Here is an 11,150-nt window from a genome sequence, read left to right on the forward strand (position 1 = left end):
GCGCGCGTTACCGGGAGTAGTGCTTTGGAGTCTTAACGCTCCGTGTAAATTCACAAAAATTTCAGTCGATCGGCGCAAGATTAGAGATACGTGAGCCGCGACAGAGATAGAAGAGGAAAGAAGGAGAGAGACGTGAATCACACAATCGCGTGCCGCTTTGCAATTTTTGGGCGAAGACGAGACCGACGACAGCGAGAGGATGGCGGACACCAAGGACGACTGCGCCGACAACGTGCAGTTCTTCGAGGGTGTCGAGAAGCTTCTCGAGCTCTGGTTCATCAACTCCAAGGGTCTCAAGCAGCATCAAGGTGATCTCCGGCAGATACCGCGGTAAGTACGCCGCCCGCCGGCGTCTCGCTGCTGCCTCCGACACGACCTCCTCTTCCGCCTGCTCCTCCACCCCGCGAAAACGATGACAGTCGACGCCGGCCAGGCCAGGACGGACGATGACGAGCCGCGCCGGCGTCGACCGTTGGGAGTCATAAGCTAGACTGATGGTTCACGTCGTCCCGGTCGATTTTCTACGCGCGTGTACACGTTTTCGCGATTTTCCAAAAATAAACCCTAAATTCGGGCACCGCACCACCTGCGAGAATCGCCAGGTGTGATAAGATTGATTCGAATTTTTCAAAAAGTAATGCTTCGTGATTGACAGGCGAATAATAAAAGCCTATAAAAGCTTATTGTCAAGGAAATAAGCTTTTGTAAATTCTACCTGCTTTCGAAAATCCTGTCCGTAGTTACGTTTCTTAAGAATGTGGGAACTGTAAAGAATGTAGAAACAAGACATACAAAAGTAATCTGTCAACTCGAAAAGAAAAGTGGAAATAAAAAGAAACTTTCTCTGAAAATTAATGTTGACATGTAAAAATCTTAAAACGGCTTAATACATCTTTCTACATTTCTTACGAATTTAGATATTTTTTCGCTTTTATTGCTGTCAATTTGGAGTAATTTAGGCGCTTATTTCGAAGCACATTCGCAAATGTGAAAATCTACGACTTCTGTTACACGGCACGCGCTTAATCGGGTTTAATAACATCCGTAGTTATGAAATTGCCCAATCATAGCTGTTTCTCCGAAGAATGGAACGATTGCGATTGACCAGTTTCACAACTACGGATGTTATTAAACCCGATTAAGAGTCTAAATATGGTCTCGTGGATTCTTATGTTGATATCGGAGTTATCCAACTATTGACATCGATAAGTCTTTCGGGGTTTTTCTTTCACGTGTGATACACATGATGGTCATACTTGTATTTAAGTCGGTAAACGACAAGAATAAGTTATAAACAACAAGAATAAGGCCCAGTTCCACAACTGACGGTTAACTCATAACCGAGGTTCAACTTATTTATTGACTCTTTCTAATTTTAGAATTGGAAAAAGATGAGAAACAAGTTGAACCTCGGTTAAGAATTAAGAATGAGTTGTGAAACTGGGCCTAAGTGATGTATTACGCGAATTATGAATGAAACGGAATACTTTTACCCTCTTTCAATTCGTTAACATCTTTAGAGAAAGACACAATGATAATAACTGTACAAATTTTATATGTAGAATTAATGCATAAAATTGAATAAACTGTTTAATAGTTGCAACTATACAAGCTTTATACATAAAATTAATACATAGTTTAATAATGTACATAGTTTTATAATTGCAACTACAGACATTTTATGTACAGAATTAATGTGTATAGTTGAATAAATTGTTTTATAGTTGCAGCTATACAAGTTTCATACGTGGAAGTAATGTGCATAATTTAATGAACTGTTATATAGTACAACTATTCAAGTTTCATATATAGAATTAATATGTGTAATTAAATAAACTGTTATACAGTTGCAATTATACGAGATATATGTAAAAGTCATATACATAGTTGAATAGACTGGTATGGTTTTAATAAAATAGTTTATTCAACTGTACATTAATTCTACATATATAAAACTTATATAGTTGTCACTGTTTTTGTTACTATATCTTTTTCTCTGAGAGATAATCTTTTATAATTTCAGTAACTATAAGGTAGTTTATTCAACACTATGTACATTAATTCTACAAATAAAACTTACGTAGTCATTTTCTGATACCTCTATATCTTTTTCTTTGAGATAATCTTTTATAATTTCACAGTAACTATAACTCTCTACATAATATGTATGTCTGTACGGTAACTCTACATAATATAAAACTTGTACAATTTTCACCTGCAGTAGTTGCTACTACTATATGTTTATCTCTGACTTCTGAGTCTCAAACTTATCCATTCGATGATCATGAAAATGTTCAATGTTCGATACCCGACTGCAGAAAAATAATTGAAATGTTTGAAAGTAATTGGCAATAAAAGATATGAGCAAGGTTTGCTCAATCTGTAAGTATAATATGTATCTATATGCAGCGCGTTTACGTGGCAATTATGTAACCGTCGATTGATAACGACACGATCCCGCCGCGATCCGATTGTTGTGGTTGTTTACGTGCAGGGTTTACGTCAGGGTGTCGTTGAACCTCCTGAGGTGCACTACGTAGTAAGACCGGGCGACTACTGTTTATTTTTACATATCGCGACGACAATAAATTTAGAAGCCTACCACTGCCGGCTGATGAAGAAGCGAGCGCAAGCCGGACGAAATGCTGATCCGTGGCTTCGTTAACACGCGCGAAATTATAATCGCTAAACCCTTCGTAGAATTAGATCAAATTCTCCTCGGACAGCAGTTCTCTCGAACGATGGAACAAGAATTACTTACATTATTCAACCATCCATTAGGTGGTTGAAAGATAATGACATTTCTCAATTTAGAGAAGATTAAGATAATCCTTTCATCCTTTGAATATTAAATATGTTCCATGGAAAATACATCTAACTTTATCATGAGAATCTTAGTAATGAATGTAACTAAAAGTACGCTTTTCGTGTAAATATATGGTTAAGGAATTATTCTCTTATAAATCTTTTGATTTCAATGAAATTTTTTAATTATAAAAATAAATTTTATATTATACATTTACAGAAAAAGACATAGTGGTAGCAACTATACAAATTTTATGTATAGAATTAATGTGTATATACAATATATATAGTTGAACAAATTATTTTATAGTTAATGTACACATTAATTCTACATAATATAAAGATTATAAAGCTTGTCATTACTTTATTTTTTTAAATATATGATGCCAAAAATAATTTATAAACCAAATTAATTAAAAAAGGAGCATATAAACTAACACTGGTTATTGTTTGCGACTAATATCTTCAAAATTTATTTGTTACATCACTAATATAAATAATCAATCTTTATTGGGTCATTTTCAATATATATTTTAACCGTTAACTTTAAAAAAATTTACTTGCATCATTATTATAATAGAAAGAGTTTTTACAATAAAATGTTTCGCTATTCTTAAAATTCCTTTTAAAATTCCTTTTTAGTGATTTTCCAATATTTTTAGAATCGTTTAATATGTAAACTGATAAGTTAAAAATGACTATATATTACGTACTTGAATTCATAGGATGGCATAAAAGATATTAAAAACCAAACTATAAATGGCTCTAAAGAAACTGGAAAATCTAGCTATTTTTCGACGATAAAAAAAAATTTTGACGTAATGGAGCAATTTGGATATCGGATTTAGAGCATCAAAATACATAAGAGAATACATGATTTAATTTCCGGATCCAACATTAAATTTGTGTGGTTATGTAATTTAGGGTGATAAAATTATTACATACGAAAAATTTATTAAACTTATCGAATAACACATAGTTACAATGTTTAAAAGATGTCCATTAAATTTTTGGTATGATAAAAACGAGATGATTGTGTATAAACATATTTCTGTAGTTTATATTTTACTGACCGCAAAATAACATTCTATAGTAACACAATTCTTGAAATTTTTAAGGATATATGTGTGACACAGTGGCTCCTGTTTAAATTTTAATTAATTTAAACAATGAATCTGTCCCGCTACAAATAAATAAATAAATCGCTATTATTTTTGCAGGCAAAAATGGGAGTCGTTGCTGAAGATAGTCCGTTGCGAAATCATCAGTTTTTGCCGTAACGATCAAGTGGACGCCTATGTTCTCAGGTGAGTTTCGTTTAAGCCGAAATTAAGCTGAAAATCACACTCAGGTAACAAACTGACTCGACCGTGAAAGAAAGAAAGAGATCTTGAGATTTAACGAGGAATTTAACAAGAATTTGCTTAAATCAATGCACCGACAGATATCCTGTTGCGATACTTTTAGAAGTTTTAGGTCATAAATTATAATATTTCGCCTAATATAATTGTGATCACTCAATCTTAATAAAAGAAGTGTCCTTCTACAGTTAATGTCTATATTTTTCATATAATAGGAAAAAGTATCTAAACATTCTCTAAGAAATTTACTCACAAATCTGAAAATACTGATATCTATTTTAAAGAAAGAAAACGAACGACTAAAGTCTCAAGCAAATGTTATCAGATTTCTATTTTATATCGAACACCGATTTTTATCTTGCAATTGTAGATTGTAGTGTAAAAGTATTGATTAGGAAACTTCGTATAAATATCTGAGGACATCGAACGTGGTCCTCTACAAATATTTATATAAAAAGACGCGCAATACAGAGGGTTAACAGCAATGCATGGTTTTGAAACTCAGATCTACGGATAAGATTTTGTTTATCTAAATTATGTTATTTTTTTACTTTGAAGTAGATTTCTTCTAGATCGTTTTAGCGATGTCTATCAGAAGTCGACGTATGTCGGCTGAAACTCCATTTAGCTCGACAAAACTCGGATTATATCACTTGGAAACAAGCCGCCGTTCTCCTTCGAAATATTTTTCGACTTCTTTTCTTTGCTGTTTTTAGCTGAGAATCTTTTGGGGAGACACAATATTTTCAAATAATTATAATGGCTAAAACAGAATTTTTTGCATTTCAGTTTGAGAAGAAAAATTATATTTTTCAAGATATCTCAAGGACAAGTAGATTTCAGCAGATTTCCATTTCAATTTAAAGTTCGATTACAAAGATAAAGTCTGTTTACTTCAGTCGTTCGTTTTTTTTTTCTTTAAAATAAGATACTAGTATTTTTTTCAGATTTGATAGACATTTTTAGATTACTTTTTCCTATTATATGAAACATATGAACATTAGACATTTGGGAAAGAAAACTTTATATAAATGAACTCCCGAATATATGTACATATAAGAGTTGGGAAGTAATGCGTTACTTGTAACGCCGTTATCGTTTTCATTACTTTTTTCAATAACGACCGTTATTTTTTTCTGTAACGGTAACGTCATTACATTTTTACAGTAACGGTAACGAATTTAGCCGTTATTTTTACCGTTACTTAGTTACCTATTATTTTCTTATTTTATAATTTATTCTTAATTTCTTAAAAAGTATTTTGTACTTAATATCTTATACTGTGTTCTAATAGACACTGCCAAAATATTGAAAATATATAATTCACATTACATATATATACTGTAAATTTTTAGTACGGACAATAAATATTGAAATACACATAATAGTAACCCTGGTGGAAATAAATCGTTGACATTGCTGAAAATCGCTGAATCTTCATCAATTGACTTATTTCATTATAAATTATACTAAAATGGGTCTATTGATAAAGATTTCATCGATTTATTTCCATCAGGAAACATTAATGTTTAAAAGCAATATGTAATCTATTATCTATTTAATCTAAATTCTTATGAAAATAAGTACATTAAAAAATAGCGACATTATCTAAATAAAATAAAGAATTAGTAAAACTATAGGTAAATTTAATATAGAGAAAAGTTTGCTCTATATACAAACTAGTCAGTAGAGAGTTGTAAATTTGAATATTAAGGTATTTCACATTTAGTATTAAATTAATTATCAGCTAATGTAATTTTAAAATCTAATAACTTACATTAGCATTATAACAAGAAGTAATGAAAAAGTAACGAATCGTTATTTTTCAAGAAACGGTAACGCGTTACTTTTTTAAAGTAACGCGCACAACCCTGATATAAAGTTTGCGTCAGAACGTGTCCTATATGGAATATAAATATTTGCTACGAAACTGGAAATCAGGAAATAGTCAGGGAAATTGAAAATGGTCAGAGAAATCGGAGAAAAGTCAGGGAATTTTGCAAAATTTTCTGGAAGATTAAAATTCAGATTTGCTCATTTTCAACCGGAATTCCAATCAGACATTTTCCTCATGTATGATAAATCTATTTGAAGCGAGCGGGTTCAGCACGTCACCCCCTGGCTAAAATTTTGCTGTTAAATCTCCATCGGAGCAACAACGTAATCCTCATCAGACGGGGCTAATTGTTCACGTATGGGCGAGAAGTGAGTGCGGGTGCTCGGGGGTACGAGCAACGGCGCAATTTTTCGTGACGTGCGTAGAAAGCCGAGAGCGGGTTGGTGCTCCGAGGGGCGTTCGGAGAAGAGAGCGAGAGCGAGAGCGAGAGCGAGAGCGAGAGCGAGAGCGAGAGCGAGAGCGAGAGCGAGCGAGAGAGAGAGAGAGAGAGAGAGAGAGAGAGAGAGAGAGAGAGAGAAGGGGAGGGCACTCAGTCGCCCGTGTACCGGTGTGGTATAATCGATATATCGAATTGTTTTGATGGAGAAGAGGTGCACCGTCCGGCCCGGCCCGGCCGGCCGCGACGCAGCGGGATGGGACGGAGCGAGATGAAATGGGATGGGATGCGACGTGCCCCGGTTCCAGAATATTTGAGGGTGCGCGAGTCGACCCAGTGCCGCCCCTATAAATAAATATGGTCAAGGTGACACTTTCGCATGTTTTAAATCCTCCGTGCTAGTCATTCGCTTAATACCAGTCGATAGCAATTGCACCAAACGAATTTTCTATTACTAATTAGGAGTGGTAATTTATTATCTTGGAAAGAAATGTGTAACAGGATTACCGCAAAATTGGAAATCAGGGAAATATTAGGGAAAACGATCAAAGGTAAAAATCAGGAAAAAGTAAGAAAAAATTTTGCAAAATTTTCTGAAAAATTAAAATTCTGGATTTTAAAGAAGTTTAATATGTGTACATTATATGTACGCAGTTTGGGAATATTATCAACACTTATAATATAACCAGTTTTTTACAATGAAGCCTCGAATTTCGGAAAAAAACGGCGGAAGCAAAGTTGTACACCTAATAACAATTAAATCCAAACAACATTAATAATAATTTACATTGCTGTGTTATATTGTTCTTTCAACAAAATGTTTAATAATTATTTTCAAATCAGAACGAAATACAAAAGATTTTAAAATATTGAAAACATCAGAGAAAATCATGAAATTTTGTTTGGAATTCAGGGAAAAGTTATTGAATTTTAGAATGATGAATTTAATTTATTGAAATATGTATATTCTCCTAAAAAAGAGAAACATATATAGAGTTCTTATAAATAAATACAAAAGATTGAAACGGATATTTTTTTACCTTTTAGAAAGAAAAGATCTTTGGCGTTTTTTCGTTGTGCAACCAGAAGCAACCACGGCTAAGGCTATCTTCGTCTTCTGATCCCTGAAGACGAAGATAGCCTTAGCTGTGGTAGCTTCTGGTTGGATAACGAAAAAACGCCTCTTATAAATATATATCCTGAACTGTTATATTTTAAAATTATACGATATCAAAGTTGAAAGAAAAAATATAAAAATTATGAAAATTTGGAAAATGCTTAGTGATATTTTACTCAAATTTGATATACGTACATTAAGGATCATTTTTCTATACCGAATTACATTTTTACATCCATCAAGGCGTGTATGGAATAATCCTGCATTTCGAAAATAAACCAATTAGGATACGTATGTATAAACCTTTTTCTTCTTAAATTGTACACACGATGGGTCATTCGTGCCTCAGTTTAATTTTCATCATTCTAACAAATATACCAAAATTATTAAATGGATTTAGATAGGGTAACTCCGGTATATACGCCGCATCTATCAAAAATTTAATTTATTAAGTATTATTTACTATGTTTAAAATGAACGAACTATATCAGTAAAAACTTTGTACTACTATGAAAAAAATATTAGAAATCCGAAATATTTAGTTTTCGTATTAAAAAATAAACTTTTTGAAATCTTGCATTTTTGCTATATATAGATAAGGGGTGGGATATATGGCAAAAATGCAAGGGTTTCAACAAACCAAACAAAGAATACGAAAGCAAAGCACTTGTATTTTGCTATACAACATGCTTTATTATTCCTCTACACGTATGTATCACGAAATAAATAACCATTAGGTCTTTTAAACACCTTACAGCAATCATTTTATGTAAATTATAATTTATGATGAGATGCTACTTGTTACACACACAGTGACAAATCGATTCAACTCACAATAATTTCATTAATGTTAACAGTAAGAAGCTGAAATTATAACTCAATACTAATATAACATTATGCGTGCATTCGTTCATGCAGCGGTTAGCGCAGAAGTATTACTTTATCCTTGTTGTTCACCGAGTGTTGAACAAAGATTAAATGATACTTACTGCGCTAATCGCTGCATAAACGAATGCACGTAAAGGCATGTAACAGAGTAGTTGCGAGAAAATTACCCCCACTCCTTCTATTTTGTCTAACTTCCGCGGCGTAAATCCCAGTGCGGTGTATATACCGGAGTTACCCTATACTTTAACTTATGTTTTTAAGAAGTATTTATAAGATACTATATTTTTTTAAAATTGTATATAAATGTAATAAATTTTATATACATTTGTAGATAAATATTATAAAAAATTGTAATGATACTATATTTTTTAAAAATTGTATATAAATGTAATAAATTTTATATACATTTGTAGATAAATATTATAAAAAATTGTATGTAAATGTAATAACTTTTAATTACTTGATGCTCCTAGTTTTTCAAAGAAAACAAATGTGAAGAACATGAACGATCCAACAAACAATCCGTATTTACTAAGGATTTTATAAATCATCCTGTAATAATAGAAAAAGAAATAAGTTAATAATAAAAGCGTAAAAGATAAAGGAAAATAGAAAGAATACGAAATTGAAGGAAAAACAAAAGAAACAATGAATAAAAAGTATAAGTAAAAAGGTCTTGTTATATATAGAGATCCAAAAAATAAAAATGATCCTTTCAAAAACAAGAAATGATTCTCCACAAATTGATTTGCCTGCATTTGGGTTATGTCCATTAATTATCTTGCTAGTTTGGAAATCCGTTGCTAATCTAAATTTCTTCTAACAAAGAAGGGAATTTCATACGCTAAGTGCTTTGTCTTGCTTCTTTTTCCTTTTGCGACTCTGCAGTTGATCGATATCTTCCAGTTAATGACGAGAGAAAATTTTTCACAAAATTTGCCGAACGTCCATGAAATTCCTCTAAAAAATAAACTTGTCATATAATATTAATTATTTATTATTGTTAAACAATTATTTATTTATTTAATTTATATCTATTAAATTGAGAAAAATTTAAATGTACTGTTGAATATCAAGAAGAAGATTTAGCAAAAATGATCAAAGTAATAGTTTATTATTTAAGACGACTATTTTTTGTAAGTATAGCTTTCTTAAAGTTCCTTACATCTTTAGAGGGAAAGTATTTGTATTGAAATCCAAGTATTTTATTTAAAATAGAAATCTTAATAGAGAAAGAACAAACATGTGTTATCCGATTGTACAAAATTCAATATATACTTAATTTACAACTCATATTCAAGATAAAAACTTTTAAATTTAATAACTAAAATAAATTTTGTTAAAAAAGTTTTATATATATTAATATATACATTAAGTAAAATAGACTCAGAAGTATTTAAACACAAATAAGAGATAATATAAACATTATATAAATAAAATTTCTGTAAAAAAAGTAAAAAACGAGATGTTTTAAATTTTATTTGTAGTTGCTTTATGCATATTGACGGTATTTATTATTTTCTATTAAATGAAAGTATAATAATAGGGCGCATGTATTAAAAATCATAAAGAGAAAACGAGTAAATGTTAAATGTAATAATTGAATGGAATCGAATATGTGAATTTGAGTACAAATATTATTTTTTATGTTTAATATTTAAATATCTACTGTCTAATACTTAAAAGCGAAAATATCATATTTTAGTTGCAACTTTCCACTTTCGTCAAATAAGTGTAGGTATGTGATTTATATTAACACATCATATACACATACACATGCATACATTTTTTTTTAAAGTTACATGCGACCAATGGGATTACAATTGAGACTTGATGAGAGTTTCTTTATATTTCTAAAATAATTTCTATAAATATACATAATAATAATAACCAAACTTCTCCGCGATACTCATGGCTTTAAGTTTTCGCTACCTTAATAAATAAGTATTTCAAATAAATTAATCCTTTTATTAAGATATATAATTAAGATATATAATTTAGTTTTTATTATTATAATTTAGTTTTTTTTTTATTATAATGAAGTGATTGACTTTTCCATTTATGTGAATTTAATCTAGAGTTTATTTTAATTTTTGCAGTAAATCATGATTTATTAATTATTGTCTATTATTTCTAATATTACTATTACTTTATGTTTATTTTGATTATATTATTATCTACCGTTACTATTTTTTTACACTATGTACTGCTATTTTCCTCTAATACACTCGCAGTTTATTTTTATAAGCTTTGCTAACACAGATTGTTTCTGTTAGTTAAGTAAATAATATATCAACATTTTTTTTAATTTAAAGCGACTTACGTTTCGTCATTTTATTTCAATTGCGGATATTATGCATTCTCTTTTCTCTACCGGAAAACCAATGAAATTTTTTTCGTGTACGTGTAACATTACGAGGTAATGCTCGATGGTCTTATCGACTTCACTGTACGTTTATCGCGTTTTTATTTAGACACTCGTAAGAAGTGTGACTCCATTATCACTCTCGTTGTCTTGGCGAAGAATCTTAGGGTCAATGTCTATCGCTGATAACCTTTGGCGATCTATATTGGAATTAATTTTTACAGAAAATTTTCCGGCTTTCTCTCGGTCGTTCATTGCGGATGTGAAAAAACAAAAATGTAAATGTTACTAATAAATATATATTTACATTTACATTATATATATATATATATATATATATA

The 11,150-nt window shown here is 31.0% G+C and overlaps 1 protein-coding gene across 1 annotated transcript in view; it reads left to right on the top strand.

Moving 5' to 3' along the window:
* Positions 1-6: 6 nt before the first annotated feature.
* SamDC (S-adenosylmethionine decarboxylase) overlaps positions 7-11,150 on the top strand; it is a 20,692-nt gene continuing 9,548 nt past the window's right edge. The window contains exons 1-2 of the mRNA XM_018521305.1: positions 7-330; positions 4,026-4,112. Coding sequence (XP_018376807.1) covers positions 200-330; positions 4,026-4,112 — 218 coding nt within the window. The 5' untranslated portion in view covers positions 7-199. The remainder of the gene's footprint in view (positions 331-4,025; positions 4,113-11,150) is intronic.

Source organism: Trachymyrmex cornetzi, unplaced genomic scaffold (genome assembly GCF_001594075.2).
Source record: "Trachymyrmex cornetzi isolate Tcor2-1 unplaced genomic scaffold, Tcor1.1 scaffold981, whole genome shotgun sequence".
Taxonomy (NCBI): Eukaryota; Metazoa; Arthropoda; class Insecta; order Hymenoptera; family Formicidae; genus Trachymyrmex; species Trachymyrmex cornetzi.